Source organism: Alexandromys fortis, unplaced genomic scaffold (assembly GCF_014885135.2).
Source record: "Alexandromys fortis isolate MF-2015 unplaced genomic scaffold, M_Fortis_MF-2015_v1.1 scaffold_21, whole genome shotgun sequence".
Classification (NCBI taxonomy): domain Eukaryota; kingdom Metazoa; phylum Chordata; class Mammalia; order Rodentia; family Cricetidae; genus Alexandromys; species Alexandromys fortis.
Window position 1 is genome coordinate 6,755,353 of NW_026067905.1, and position 16,411 is coordinate 6,771,763.

General features: G+C 42.7%; 1 protein-coding gene and 1 long non-coding RNA gene across 6 annotated transcripts in view; both read left to right on the forward strand.

Moving 5' to 3' along the window:
* The window catches only part of Eps8 (EGFR pathway substrate 8, signaling adaptor), a 180,711-nt gene extending 171,051 nt beyond the window's left edge, over positions 1–9,660 (forward strand). For all 5 annotated transcript variants that reach the window (XM_050135196.1, XM_050135194.1, XM_050135195.1 and 2 more), the window contains 3 exons: positions 4,238–4,418; positions 5,459–5,588; positions 8,234–9,660. In XM_050135196.1, the coding sequence (XP_049991153.1) occupies positions 4,238–4,418; positions 5,459–5,588; positions 8,234–8,347 (425 nt within the window). In that variant the 3' untranslated portion in view covers positions 8,348–9,660. The remainder of the gene's footprint in view (positions 1–4,237; positions 4,419–5,458; positions 5,589–8,233) is intronic.
* The window catches only part of LOC126497291 (uncharacterized), a 421,870-nt gene that overhangs the window by 148,437 nt on the left and 257,022 nt on the right, over positions 1–16,411 (forward strand). The gene's annotated exons all lie outside the window — the stretch shown is intronic.

Consider the following 16,411-nt stretch of genomic DNA (forward strand, 5'->3'; position numbering starts at 1 on the left):
TCAGGCAGAGACAGGCAGATCCTCAGCTCACTAGCCAGCCAGCCACAACGGCAAGTGCCAGGTTCAGTGAGACCCTGTCTGAAAATGTAACTTGAGAAGTGAATCGAGAAGACATCTGGCTCTTGCCCTACACAGGAGCATACAGGGTACACAGCACAACCAAGTTCACATGCATCTCACACACACACACACATGCATCACACACATCACATGCACACATATCACAGTTACGCAACACACACGCATCACGTGCACACATCACATGCACATGCATCACACACATGCATCACAACCACATCTCACACACAGGCATGACACATACAAGCATGACACACAGGCATCATACGCACATACACATGCAACACACACATCACACATCACAGACATGCATCACACACTTGTACATACACATTACACAATACATGTATTACATGCACACATCACGTGCACATGTATAGCACACATGAATAACACACATGCATCACACAGGCATGACACACACAGGCATCACACATGCATATCACACACAGGCATCATACGCACATACACATGCAACACACACATCACACACATGCATCTCACATACACACTGAGGAGTGAAGCCACCTTTGCTGCAGTGGAGCATTGTTTAGATGAGCTGCTTGGAGGTGGGTGGAGCCAGGCATCTCGTAAGCCGTCCAGATTAGTTTGTCAAAGATCCAGAGAGCATCCCCTCTAGCTGCTTTTGAAGGTACCCACTTGTTAGTTTGCTCTCATTTCTTCCTCAGTCCTTTGACATCTGAGCCCTTTGACTTGAGCTCAATCTTTTGTAATCAGAACTGTCACTGTGGGAAGGGGTGTGATGTTCATCTGCTTTGTTGTTAGGAGAAAGCTTTGAAAGTGGAAACCAAAACCCCGGAGCATTCTAGAAAGAGGTTTCTCTGTAATGCCCCAAGGAAGGCCACATGGACTTGTGGCCCCTTCGGTGGATAAGAAGGTGTAGTGGTATTTTTGTGGAATGGTATTTTCTCTTTGAGGCAGACCTATTTCCTGCATGCCAGCATCCTAGGTGATTTAAAACAGCTACAGAAGTGCAGGCGCTGCTTTATTTATATCCATCGACAGTGTCCTTTCCCTTCTTTCTTCCTGCATTTTTCTTTTGTTCTTTCTTAATTAACTTCTTTTTCCCCTATTTGGGGAAGGGATCCTCTTGCCAAGAGGCTGTGGCAGCCAATGGCAGATGGGGGACATGAAGTCTTTGTCTTTAGAGCTGTTAACCACTGCTGAGTTACCAGTGCTCCAGGAGCTAGCTTCACCTCAAGCCCACGTAAGTGGTCCTAGGTAAACCCAATGGGGCACAAAGCAAACACAAAATAAGAAGGCCTAGAGGCAGAATGACCACAGAAGTGGGGGAGGGTAATGATTAGGAAGGAGAGGGTAGAGAGATGAATATGAGCAGAATACATTGAGTACATAGAAGAAACTGTCAAAGAATAAACTAATTAGAAATGTTTCCCGCATACTCAAGACCCTAGTACAGATTAGACTCCATTAACGCTAATTATTTCACAGTTCACATTCCAAAGACACCAAACACCTTCTCTGAATGACATAAACAGTTCCCTCGGTGACCAGGTCATTGCCACCTGCCAAGGTAATTAGTTAATTGGGTTATCATATCAGTTCTGAGTTCTTGAAAACAGTAACAATATACCTAAAAGTGCACGCATGTATTTTTTGATACATAGAGATATAATTTCATTTCCTTGCCATTTTTTCTCATAACGCCGTGCTCATTCATAAGCACATGGCTAAGAGTGAAGGATGGTGGGAAAGATCATCAGAGGTGATCTGAGTATAGAACAGACATGGGCTGAAACTCAGACCGCCTGGTTCTAGCTAATTCCTCCCTCTAATTGACAGCTTTGCTTGGATCATTTCTCTTTGTGCTCCGTTTCCTGACCTGGTTATGGTATGATGGCTGTAACATGGTGGTTGTCAGGGTCTCAGGGGAAAGGTCAGAACACGCCCCACCCTGCTGCATTCACATCTGTTGGATCCCTGTTCCATATTGGGTGCGGAAGCATGGGAGGCAGAGCGGAACCATTTTTGTCAGCAGGCTGACATTCCGATGAGAGGGCAGGCAAAGGAATAACTGTCTTGATGGAGACTGATGGAGTGGTCAAGAGTTTGGAGGCAGACTTAGTTGTGTGGATTGGAAATGCCCTGGAGAAGAAATCACAATTTGAAATAGGACCGAAGAATCTGAAGGAATCAATAAAGGAGCCTCGTGGGTGTGGCGGTGGAGGTGGTGGTGGGGATGGTGGTGGTGTTACCGGGCAAAAAAGTCTAGAATGGCCAATATCTTCGGAGACACCAAGGAAGCAACACCACTTCAGCTAGGGTAGTGATCTGGAGGAGAGAACAACCTTCTCCTCTGAGAGGCAGAGGTCAGGCAGCACCATGACTAGCAGTGGCTGGGAGCCCTGGAGCTGTGAATGAACCATTGCAATTGGTCTATTAGCAGAGGGTGAAGAGAGAAGGGTGGTATAGATGATGGGGACAGAGGCTTCAGGATCCAGCTGGACACAAATGACAGAATGAAGTAGGACTTGGGGTACATTTTGAAGTGGGGAACTAATGGGGCTTATTGTAGACCCTGTATAATAGAGGTCAAAGGGAAACACAGGGTGGTTCTGAGACAAAACAGAAAGATGAAATTGCCATTAAAGGGTGAAGAAGTGTAAAAGAAAGCTAGTAAACTTGAGGAACTTGGAACCTTGAGGAGATGACGAATTTGGGTTTGGACGAGTTACCTTTGATGTGCACTGCGGACACGTGAATGTGGGCAGCAAATGAACGTATTTAAAAAAATAGTGATTTCTACTTCTGAATCATTCAGGACTGGGGAACTAATTCTGTATCACCAGATTTAACATGATCCAAGATGAGGTACAAGGACGGTTGATGAGGGGGGAGCAGGCCAGGAAGAGGTCTGGGCTCTGCGGTGTCTCCAGTGTTCCAACAAGCAAGAAGATTCAGATAGTATGGAGACTGAGAACAAAGGCAGAGACACAGAGGCGACCAGAGAGCAGAGAGATTCCATGGCCCCTGGGAGGAAGCACTTGGGCAGAACCACGTGGCACAGGCATTGGGTGGAAGGAGGTGGCAGCTGGGAAGGAACTGGCTCCTGGAGTTCAAGGGCAGTGGGGGGGGGGTAGCAGTGATCCTTAAAAAGAAGAGGGGAACAGGGTTGGGTGTTGCTCATACGTGGCTTGTTCTCATGGATTCCTGATTACAAGGGAGCAGAGAAGTGGGGGGCAGCTGGGAGGAAAATATGATCCAAAAGAGAGAGACAACTAAATGAGGAATGTCTCTGTGTGGGGGTGAAATGAAGCAGGAAAGAGGGAAATGGATAAGACACCGGATAAGTAGGGTTAGAATAGGCCTTGAACACAGGGTCTAGTGCACAGGGAAGGGCTGGCCTGAGGAGTGCAGGCTGGAATGGGGCATAGCTCACCAGTATGATAGGGAGGAGCCAGTCTGCAGGAACAAGTATCGGCAGGATGAACCATTGGAGAAACCTGTGCAGCTTATTCTTCACTTATTTTTGAGCCAGGAACCCACTGTGCAATTTTGGGGGCTCTCTTATATAGACTCTATTTTATTCCTAAGGTAGGAAGTGAGGTCATTAGGGTGAGGATGAAAACTAGGTTAGAGGTCTGCAGAATAAGCCATAGACGTTAAATAACCGCCCGAGAAGGGATGATTCTATATGGTCTCAAATCTGTTCTGGGAAGCTTGCGTGGGCACTGTACGATGCGTCTTGAGTTCCAAGTGTCGACCTGGTGCAATACAACAGCAGCCTTCTCCCTTGACCACCACCATTTTTGCCCCCAGAAGGATGTCTAGACAAGTCCCCAGATGAGATCTCACTGATTTAGGGCTGTGTAGAATGATCACTGGGGACATGGCAGCCTAGCGGGGATCCTGATCAATAACCAAACAGGAGGTGTTCAACTGCTGTCCCTCATGCAACTGAGCAGGCGCAGGCACAGCCTGTGGAGACTCCCGAGCAAAGAAAAGGGCCAGAGAGTCACATTAATAATTTATACCGGGTTGAGGTACAGGTGAGGGGGGATGTCATGAACCCGGAATTGCAAATCCCTCAGGGGTCCGGGGATGATTAGGGATGAGGTTTTAGAGGCGCTATCGTGGCAGAGATCTTTGAACGTGTGTGCTCCCTTCCGGCGTTCAGGAAGAAAGTCTCAGATGGAAGAGGTACAGGATGAACTCTTCCAGAGGCTCACCATCGGGCGCAGCGCCGCACAGAGGAAGTTCCACGTGCCGCGGCAGAACGTGCCGGTGATCAATATCACTTACGACTCCACCCCGGAGGAAGTCAAGACCTGGCTGCAGTCGAAAGGATTCAACCCTGTGTGAGTGTCGCAGCTGGGTCCCTTTCACGCCACCCCGACTCTTCAAGTCGTCAAAGCCTAGGTGGCATACTTTTCCCTGTATTCAGGAAATAGCGGCTAACTGTTTAAAAGCAAAGAAGAAGGTAGAACTAGGAAAAGGGACGAGATTGATTCTGGTGCATCTTCAAGCTGATAGTTTATTTTCCTCACCAGTCTCTTGGGCAGTTGTTACCAGCTAGGAGGGATGTAGGCATTTGATTCTTTCTTATCAGTTACACAGGGTAAGATGATGTTATGCAGGACCATATCACATGGGATGTATGATGTAAGACTCCTTGTGTCTCAGGGCTGTCAGTCAGAGGTATCTTCACTGCTTTATATACCACTGATCTAAAAGTCTGTAGATGTTCTGTGGATGTCTGGTACCATGAAATGTTTGAACAGTACATGCCTGAGGGATCCTAATTTAGAAACTCGCTCCCTTGGCATATTTGACAGCAAAGCTCAGTTGTTAGTTGCCATGTTACGAGAAAGCGCTCCGTTGCTCTTAGGAACAGGAAAGAGAAGCCTGAGGGAGTCCATGATTCAGAAACCCCACTGCATCCTTTTAGATGCTTGGTCACCAGTCATTTTATGTGAGAGGAACCTCTGGGTCACAGCCATGAATGTCTCTTGGTATTCCCTGTCTCAGCACCACAGCACCTTTAAGGATGGTGTGCCTGTCATCCCAGCACTTTCCCAAGTGGAGGTGGGGGTGGAGGACCTTCAGTCAACCTGAGCTACTTGCAGAGTTCTAAACCAGCCTGGGCTACTTGAGGCCCTGCCTCAGAAGTGAAAGCAAGTGAACACTCAGGGGGGAAAAAAAAAAAACAGATAAAGGGTGGATGGATGGATAGACAGACAGACAGACAGATGACAGACAGGCGAGCTGAAGAGATGGTTTAGCTGTTAAAGCAAGGCTCACAATGAAAAGCTTGAAGCAGGATGCTAGAAGAAGCAGCCGCTTTTCTCTTGCAGGCATTTGCAGCCCTCTGCTAACTTCCTCACGCTCTGTATTTCAGGACTGTCAATAGCCTCGGGGTGTTAAATGGAGCACAACTCTTCTCCCTCAATAAAGATGAGCTGAGGTCCGTCTGCCCCGAAGGTGCCAGAGTCTTTAGCCAAATCACTGTTCAGAAAGCTGCTTTGGAGGTAAGAGCGGTGAACAGAGCTGGGGGTGTTTGTCGGCTTTGGAGAGTGAGAACTGGAGCCAGTGTTTGTGTCCATATTGGTCAGTTTCTCCTCACTGAAAAGATAAATTAAATTTGTCTCAGTTTTTTCTTCTCTGCTACTAGATACCATAGGTAACTGTTTTCAAAAAGATTATCTTTCAGGCTAACTAGAGATTTATTTCTGAGCACAATGTTTTCATTTTATTGCATGGGCTTCTATAAAAACTTCAGTTTTGCTAATAGAAAACAAATTCATACATGAATTGAGTAACTGGGAAGCAAGTACTATTTTTCTTATTTTTATTTACTTCAGAAATGTCAGTACAATGAATAAATAAAACCCTAGTTGTAGGGTGCTAGAAAGATGACCCTACTGTTTTTTATGGAGAGCCTGAGTTCTGTTCTCAGGACCCACAAAAGGTCACACATAATCCGTCTGTAACACCAGCTTCAGGAACTTGACAAAGGAAAAATAAAAATACATAAAACCCAAGCTACACGTGGTGGTGGTGCATCTATAAGCCAGCTCCTGGGAGGTAGAAGCAGAAAAATCTTAGTTCAAGGCTAGCCTTAGCTGTATAGTGAGTTCAAGGACTGCCGGAGCTTCCAGGATCCTTTCTCCAACAAACCAAAGTTCTGGCTGCATTTCCCAAGCCTAGTTGTCTGTCTACAAAATCATCAGGAATGCTAAGAAAGGATATTAAAAATGTGTAGCTGTGGGAGGGAGACAGCTAAGCAGTTAAAGAGTGTGCAGTTATGAGGACCAGGGTTCCAGACCCAGCATCCACTTAATCAGGCAAACATCCCACAAATACTTCTGACTCCAGTGCTGAGAAATCTGCCAGCTGTTCTGGACCCTGAGTGCTCACAGGCAGACCTGTGTGTCAACACTCCACATGCAAATATAATACACACACACACACGCACATAAATAAAATAAATCCAAGGGAAAGGAAAGTATACAGCTGCAGGAAGTGTCAGTCAAAGCTGTCTGCATAGCAGCTGAGGAGTGAATGGACGTCTATTTAGCAGGAGGTATTCAAACTGCCCTCTTCAAAGATGGCTCTGTAAGAGTTAATAGTTTTGTGAAAATTATAGTTGGCCTCAAATAAAAGGATACAGGATTCAACATGAAACTGATAGCTAATTATCCCTAGCAGGTATATTATGTAAATTGAACAGTTTAATAACTCAGGATAAAATAGTTTCATGTGTATAATCCTGTGACCATTCCCCATCAAGCGAAATTCCATTTTGCTGAGAATTCTCTTCTACAACATTGATCTGGAAGGTTCTATATTTGAGTTTAATGATTGCTTTTCATATGTAGAGTATGAATAAGAATTATGTGTTCTCTAAAGCTGTTTTCTTAACATTATACTTTTCAATCTTGTTAAGAATGTATAAATTGCTTCTCGGGGTACATTAGAAAATTCTGTATCCTTAATATTTCTGGATCCCTTCCTTCCGGGACATCCTGTTACTATGTTTGCCTTCCCGGCCTACTTCCTGCTGCTGATTCTTCTGGGATTTGACTGAGGCAGAACCGATACAGTTTCCAAGAGCTTCTTGGCCACTTTCCCTCCTCACCACTTTCTTGGATCCAGTTCTTCACATAGTTTCTCACCACACCACACCCCCACTTGTTACCAGAGCCTTCAGTCATCAGAGGAAATAAGGACAAGGTCCCCAGGGATTGTAGGGAGATCTTGGAAGGGAGAAAACCTGGCACGATCAGAGGGGCAGAGTTTTCGGAAGGGAAACGATGTGTTCCGAAGACACCCTTTAAAATCTCTCAGTGGAAACGAGTGTCTTGCTTGACTGACCTTCTTTGGAAGGTGTGAAAAGATGGCTCATTTGATAATGTGATTGTTGTAATCATGAAGACCCTAGCTCAGCTCTCGAGTGCCCGAGTGAAAGGTAGACATGGCTGTGTAAGCACGGAGGAAGCACAGACAGGAGGATTCCTAGGACTGGCCAGGCCAACAGACCAGTGAGCTGTAGTTGGAGCCCACTTGTTCGTTCCCAGCTGCCCAGACCAGAAATAATTACACAGAAACTGTATTAATTAAATTACTGCTTGGCCAATAGCTTTGGTGCCTTTTTAGCTAGCTCTTCTATCTTAACCCATTTTTATTACTTTGTATTTTATCCTGAGGCTCATGGTTTACCAATACCAGCATGCGGGCCTCTTTTTCCTCCAACAGCTACGTGGCTCCTTGGCTCTGCCTTCTTTCCCCCTCTATCTGATTGGAATTCCTGCCTTACTAAGTTCTGCCCTGCTGTAGGCCAAAGCAGCTTTGATCATTAAACAATGGTATTTACAGCATACAGAGAGGAATCCTTCATCAGTGAGCCTTAGGTGTAGGCTGAGATTCTGTCTCAAAAAACAAGGTAGAGTTGGGTGTGGTAGCGTACCCCTTTAATCTTAGTACTCCAGAGGAAGAGGCTGAAGGGTCTCTATGAGTTTCAGGGCAGCCTGAACCATATAGTAAAATCTTACCTGAAAGGAAAGAGAAAAAATATTAATGAGAAGCCACCACACGTGCCAGGAACTATGATTTGATGGGTACAGCCACCACACATGCCAATAACTATGTTGTTGGCTCCATGTTTATTTTTCAGGACAGTAACGGAAGCTCTGAGTTACAAGAAATCATGCGGAGACGTCAGGAGAAGATCAGTGCTGCTGCCAGTGACTCGGGAGTGGAGTCGTTTGATGAAGGAAGCAGTCATTGATTGGTTGGACGCCATCACCCTTGGCTTTGTTGGACACGCTTTGTTTTAAGAAGCCTTGAAGGGAATGTCGAATCGCTTGGCCTGGTCTATGTAAATTATCACCATAGAAGGAAACAGTGTGTACTGAGTAAACAGAGGACTTACTGCTTCTTGGCCCATTGTTTTGATTAAAAACTGAGAAGTGGCAGGTGAGGTTGGTTGTTCAGCAAGCAAGTAAAAGTACTTGCCGCCAAGCCCAATGACCTGAGTTCGAATCCCTGGACTTACATGGTAGATGGAGAGAGCTAGCTTTTCCAAGTTGTCCTCTCACCGCCATACAGAAATAACAAGTGTCATTAAAACAATTTTAAAGATAATTTTAACTAAAAAGAAAAGAATGAGACTGTTTTGACCTTGGGAAGCACTTTTTTTCCATTTTCCTAAGGTACACTTCCCTTTGCTTCATTAATTCTTCCACCCTCATCTGGTGATCTATGTTGGGTTATTTTGACAATGGAAAATTTACTCACTGCAGCAAGGAAAAGATATGGCCATTGATGACTAAGTCTACCCACTCAGCTCTCTGTGACTGGGGTGCCTGTCATCCAGGGAGGAGGCTCAGAGAGACTACCCTCTGCCTACTTTAGGTCTCTCCTCTGACATACCTAATGACAGCGTATTTAGGTGTATTTAAAGTTCTTAATGCCAACCGTTTAAAAATAGCACATTTGAATGAACTGTACAATATAGCCAGACCTTGAACGTGCAGATAGGAGACTATAGTACGTTCTCAAAACGCTTTGTTCCTCGAAGCTCTGTCAGTTGCAAAATCTTGCATAGATTATGCTTTGATTTAGTTTAAATTCTGCTTATTATGTATACTGTGTAATTAAATATGAGAAAGCACAAGTGGGAAGAAGTCACATACATTCACAATCACTCAGAGTAGCCCACGCTGCTGTTTATTACAGTATTTTGCTTAATGAAAGCCTCAGTTATAAATATTGATATAAGTAGTAAAAGGATATGGGGCCATTTTATGTGTTTTATCTGTGTAACAAGGGACACTTAATTTACATGTACCTTAACCCCATGAAAGAATCTAGATAGGAGAAAAAAAATAGCTAACCTTCAACAAATGTTATTTTTGGAAACACGATTTTTGTCATTAAATGTAATATTATTTCACATTTATAAAAAAGATGTTATGTAAGAATGTTGTATATTTTAACATAAATCCATTTAGAGAGATTATCTAGATTCATTAATTTTTCATAGTGCCTTTTTCACTTGAGTCGGCTGGAAAGAGTCTGCAATAAACAGTATTTGCTGTATATTAATAAATAGCTTCTATCTCGTCCACACGAAAATGTTTGCTTTGTACACTGGGCACTTGGGTTAACAGAATGAGAGAAGATGTCCCTTACACAGGAAGAAGGCCTCAGTGTGTGTGTAGAGCATGACCTAGGATGCTATCCCATGCTCCCCTGGTTTCATCATCCACGTTCTCTATCCTTGAGCTGCAGTTACTACCGAGAATGAAAACTCATATGCTCTGTATTTGTTTTTTTATCACTGCTCCAAGCAAATGTGTATCTGGAAATCTGCAGTGATAGAGAGCAGCTTCCTAGGGGCCAAATTTGCAAAGATGATGAAGGGAATAGCAGCCTTCACCACCCATCTGTCTCTTCATCATCTCGAGCAGTTGTGAGGCGACAAAGGAGAATCCAGTTAGATCTCTGACATTCTATAAACCCTGCCTTCGTTGACAAAAAAAAAAAAAAAAAAAAAAAAAAATCTGTAGAGCGAAATCAAAATCAAAATACTTAGATGACCTGGTTGGGAAGTAACAGGTCCAACATAGAATTGCTGTGACTCATATCTGTATACCTAAAGAGTATGGGATGTTCTGTGGAAGCTTCCCCCCAGCACCTGGCATCTATAGGACCCAGCCATGACAAGCTCAATGGAGGATCAAGTTTCAGTAGTTTACCCTAAGGCAATACGTACTTCCAAGAAAGACCACTAACTGAGGTCATCTAGGCACCAGGAACAGACTACCCAAAGGAAATTCCTAATGTTCCAACCATTATAGATGGGATCACCTGCCAGCACACCAATCACTTTTTACCAGAACACCCCTAGACAAATGTTAGCCAATCAGGGGTCCTGAACCTTAGAAATCCCTCACCCCAACCTCTGCTATTATAAAAACCCCACCCTCCATGGAGTGCCATTACATTGGACACTCAAATGTTGTAGGAAGGTTGCTTGCTTGTCCCAGCCACCCAGAACCAAAATAATCACACAGAAACTATATTATTTAAATTAAATTAAACTATATTATTTAAATCACTGCTTGGCCCATTAGCTCTAGTTTTTTATTGGCTAACTCTTACATCTTAATATAACTCATTTCTATTAATCTGTGTATCTCCATGTGGCTGAAGTTCCATCTGGCTCTGGTTGGACTTCATGGCTTCTCTCTGACTCTGCCTCCTTCCTCCCAGCATTCAGTTTAGTTTTCCCTGCCTATCTCTGTTCCCCTATGGCTCTGCTATAAACCCAAAGCAATTCCTTTATTAACCAATGGTATTCATAACATACAGAGGGAAATCCCACATCCCCTCCCCTTTTCTGTTTAAATAAAAAGGAAGGTTTTAACTTTAACATAGTAAAATTACATATAACAAAACAGGTATCAAACAAGAACTACAGGTACAATATTTATATCTACTTTATCTTTTATTATAACAAAGAAATAACAAAGAAAACTAAATTCTTCAACTCCATCAAAGACTCCAAAAGAATATATTACCTAAATAAACAATAAGTTCATTGTAAGCAACTGCCCAAACTCTAGAATTGACAGGAACATCTCACTACCTGGACAGTCACCCAAAGTTCTTCTGTACTGTTAGGGCACCCATATTCATAGTATCCAGCAGACTTTTCCATGAAGCAGGAAATTTCAAAGACAGTTCAGCCTATATTGGCAGTTTGTTAGTCACTTTCTTCTGTATCCTGCAGAATGTCTGGCAGACTTTCATTAAGCTGGAACCCTGAAGGATGGTCTCTCCTTTAGGCAAGTTCATTAGTCATTTCTCTGTGGATCCTGAATGTCAAGTTCATCAAGCAGTCCAGGCAAGAGCAGTTTCATGCCCAAATGGCTAAGAAACTCCATAAGGAGCCTCTTCAATGCCCATCTTCCTCTTCAAGTAACTGGTGCTGTCAGAAGCAGACATGTCTCATTATCATGAAAAGTCTTAAGTTATTAAAACGTTTTAAATGCCATATTCTGTTAGTCTTTGAAAGGTTTGAAGAATGCCTATCCATCTGAAATACATCTCTGTACATCTAGAAAGTCTAACTAACATGACTACAAGCTTGACTATTATAGATGACTCTCTATTAACATATTTCTTAATTATACATCACATTTTTAAATGAGCTGCACAAAAACAATACCTTAATCAAGAGCAGAAATATACATATAACATAATTTACTTTAAATTTGTATCAGTAGACCAAGATTCATACCAATGCAAAGTATTCATCTCTATATCACACACAGAGTCTGAGTTATAACTTGAATATGAGTAAGTGCTCTTTGCTTTTACATACAGGACTCAGTCTCCTAGTTGGTTTTTGGGGGACTCCATGATTGGGGCATAACAGCATCCAAACAGCATCCATATACTCAAAGAGTCTGGGATGTTCTGGTGGAAGCTTTCCCCGTCCCCATTCCTGGAATCCATATACCCAAAGAGTCTGGGATGTTCTGGTGGAAGCTTCATCCTAGTCTCTGGAATCCATATACCCAAAGAGTTTGGGTTGTACAAGTGGATACTTCATCCTAAGGCCCCTCATCCCTCTCCAAACCCTGCTGCATCTCAGAAAGCCCACCAAATGATGAACCCTCTCCCAGACATGCTCAAGACCATTCCCACAGGGTATTTATGCTGCCCCCAGAAAACAAACGTGGTTTTGAAGTCTTCCTCCCCCATCTCCTCTCAGGGGGTGTAACGGCGTAAACAAATGCAGACAGATTGTCAAAATATATACAGCTTTAATAGACTTACAGAACCACCGTTCCCGCAGAGACCAGGAAAGCAGAAGCAGAGTCTGGGAGCATGCTCGCCAAATTTATAGGATAACATTAGCCCGAGGCGAACACGCCCCCTAAGGGTCGGGACTTATCCCTACAAGGCGGATTGGAAAACCATCCAGAAGCATTGTATCCATTAAACCTGGGCTTTTTCTAATTTGGTCTTATTTGGATTGCTGTGTCAGCAGAGAGGCTTATCAGGGTGCAGAAATTTCTCAGAAAGTATTGCCCCAATGAAATCACCTGTGAATGATGGCTCTACTGGAATATTTTATTGAATACTTAAAAAGCAGACACAAATTCTAAAACTCTTCAAAATTCTGAAGAGTGAAACGTTGCTTAGTTCATTCTATGAGACCTCCGTTTTCCTCACACCAGAGCCAGACAGAGAACCCACAGGCAAAAAGTCAACATCCCTTATGAATGAGGCTGTAAAATTGTTTGTTTGTTAAGATTTTACTCATGAATATGTGTCCCCTTGTATTTTCGTTTTGAGACAAATTCTCAGCCAAGCTACCCAGGCCAGCCATGAACTCCCTATGTTGTTCAGATAGACCATGACCTAGCCTCTAGCCTCATCCTCCTAGTTAGTTGTCCTACCAGGCCAGGCTCAGATAACTTTTTCATTATGTAAGGCAAGCAATCCATATTGAGATCATCAGCTGTGCTCACTATAGGTGATGTCTAGAGAAGGGTAATGTTCTACAGGCCCCAGACTCAGTTATAGTATGTGTCCTCTTTCCCCACCATTCTTTTCTGTAGAGGAACGTTTCTGTCCTGCCCAGCCCTGCAGTTGTTCAGTCCCAGAGAAATACACAGAGGTTTATATTAATTATAAACTGTTTGGCCTATTAGCTCAGGCTTATTATTAACCAGCTTTTACAACTTAAATTAACCCATAATTCTTGTCTATGTTTAGCCACGCGGCCTGGTACCTTTTCTCAGTAAAGCAAACTCATCTTGCTTCCTCTGAATCTGGCTTGCAACGGTGCCTCTGTCTTTCATCTTCCCAGAATTCTCCTAGTCTTTTTGCCCTTCCTTCCTGGCTACTGGCCAATTAGTGTTTTTTTTTTTTTTTAAACCAATACAAGTGACAAATCTGTACAGTGTACAAGAGCATTATCCCACAGAATTTCCCCCTTTTTTAAAAAAACAAGGCCCTGAATCTAATCTCCTTTGCTTAGCTTTTATTCCTGACCATTATCTATAACAATTTGCAAACAACATGCTAATCAAAAACAAATATCCATAATTCATTCTTAGGAATGTGGGTATAGTTTTCTAGGATACTTCCTGCTGATTAGGGGTACTGGTAATCTTATGGGGACTCAAAGAAAATTTAGGACTAAGGTCAATTCCTGATTGGAGTATTTTGAGAGACTGGATCATCTTAGCCAGCAGCCTTGAAGATGTTCTGGATGTGGAACTCAGAGGAAACTATAACAGAAGTGCTCTAAAAAGTTGGATCATCTGGGCCATTGGTTCCCACTGGAGATTCTTCAAGGGTCTTCCATGACCAAACCTTATTTTTCTTAGCCCAGAATGAATCCACAGCCTCTCATCTCTGGTGGAAACAAAAGCAAAATTTCTTCTTCAAAGTAACATCTTTTGACTTAAAATTTAAAGTCAAGGAATTTTCAAAATATATAGATTAGATTAATCCATCGGCATTTATAAACAAATGTCTTTTAGCAGCTGTTGCTTTTTTTCTCAGCAAACAATTTAAAGACAACACAATAATATACAGTATTCAGAATTTCTGTATATTTTTCATCTTTGTGTGGCTTTTTTTTAAAACTGTCTATTTTTATCTTTTTAATTTTAGATTATTTGAGACAGGGTTTCTCTGTGTATCTTTGACTGTCCTTGAACTCACTCTGTAGACCAGATTGGCCTCAAACTCACAGAAATCTGCCTGCCTCTGCCTCCCAAGTACTGAGATCGAAGGTGTGTGCCACCACACCCAACTACTCTCTCTTTCTTTTTTAAAAAGGACTTTATACTTTTCTTTTCTCTCCCAAGCCTACATATGTTTTTAAACACACTGTAAACAATTGACAGGGTTTTTTTCTGAATCTGTTTTTACTGTATATATCTATCTATTTCTGAGCACATGAATCTTTAATCTGCTAAACAATATGGCTATGGATATAACTGTGGCTTTGGCAGCTGGCTCCACCCCTATTCCTTAGCTTTTTGAGTTTAGATTCATGGTGGACGTCCTGGTGGGAGTCACATTTATTACTACAATTCTGTGGTCCATGCTACCACCACGAAGCATGATGCCAGCTGCTCACAACACCATTTAAGTGTTTGGTGGCAGGCCTCTTAAAAGAACTACAAGGTTTTTGCTGCTAATGCTGAGTCGGGAAGCCTCTCTTAAAGACATCTCTTCTCACTGCCAGCAAACAGAGCCTACCAGAGAAAAGATGGTTACCAAGAAGCTTTGCTTGATTCTGTTCTTATCTGTCTAGAATTCTTTTTGAAAAACTTTCTCAGGCTTTATGTGGAAATTATTCCCAAACATTTGGGCACCATTTGTAGATGGAAGTTTCTGTCCTGCCTGGTCCTGCAACTGTTCAGTCCCAAAGAAACACACAGAGGCTTACATTAATTATAAACTGTTTGGCCTATTAGCTCAGGCTTATTAGTAACTAGCTCATGCAACTTAAATTAACCCATAATTTTTCTTGTCTATGTTTAGCCACATGGCTTGGTACCTTTTCTTAGTAAGGTATTCTCATTGTGCTTCCTCTGCATCTGGTTGGTGACTGCATCTCTGCCTTTTCTCTTCCCAGAATTCTCTTATTCTGGTCACTCTGCCTATTCTTCCTGCCTGGCTACTGGCCCATCAGCCTTTTATTAAAGCAATATGAGTAACAAATCTTTACAGTGTTCAAGAGCATTATCCCACAGCACGTTTCTCTTAATCTTGGTTCCCACACCCTTTTCTTTGCTTTCAGAGTCTATTTGCACAGCACTGCCTCCTGGGAACTGAGAGCAGGAGATACGCCAGAGCTCAAGGCTCTGTGTCATGGAATGTTTTCATCAAGGAGTAGGGCATGCTTAGCCAAAGGAAGAACAACTTCTTATACAAAAAATGTTGAGATTTATTTCAGCACATTTGTGAATGATTTGGAAAATGAAGAAGCCGGTAAAATTTGGATAAAGCAAATAATTTACAAGAGCAAATAATTTCCAAGAACTATACAAGTAGTGAATTACTAAGAATTACACTTTGCCTAATTGGAAAATGGTCTAGCCACCAGTTGCCCTGAGAGAATTTGGGCCTTGAGCCTGGACTTCTGGATGTATTGCCATGCTTTAGAAGTCTAATATGCTACCTGTTCAATGGGCAAAAGTCGGCGACTTGTACTGGGACTCTCTAAGAGCCAAGGTGCTTTCCAAGGAGACTGAGGTATCAGGCCTTTAGACTGCAGCTGGGAGGAGATGAACCAGTGAGCCAGGTCTTCCACAAGGCCCAGAGGCCCCTGCTTAGACTGATGTTAGGGTTCCTCCTTGCTTTCTATGCAGTTCTAGACACTAGGACCAGTTGTGCCGCTTTCTGGGTGGCTGAGTAGCAAAGTCCAGGAACAATATTTCCCTGATACTTGGCTGTATACTAGACTCCAGTTACCCTGGTATCTGTTATTACTATCTCAACAGTGAGCTATAGGTTCTGCAATCAATACAACAAAAAAACCCAAAATGTACTCTGCGCATGCCAATGCCATTCTCTGTCTGTTTTCTCTATGTGTCTCTGTCTCTCTGACTCTCCCTCTCTACATTTACATGCACACACAGACACACATACAGAAAGTGAAAATGTCCAGGTTGTTCTGTTTCTCAGTTTCATTGTTCCCTGCTCTGATCTGGTATAGTAAACTAAGTCTCCCCGTCCTGCCATTTATTCTTTTTTTTTTTTTAGTTTCAATATTAGATTATTATTTTTTTTAAATATAATTTTTTTATTGAAA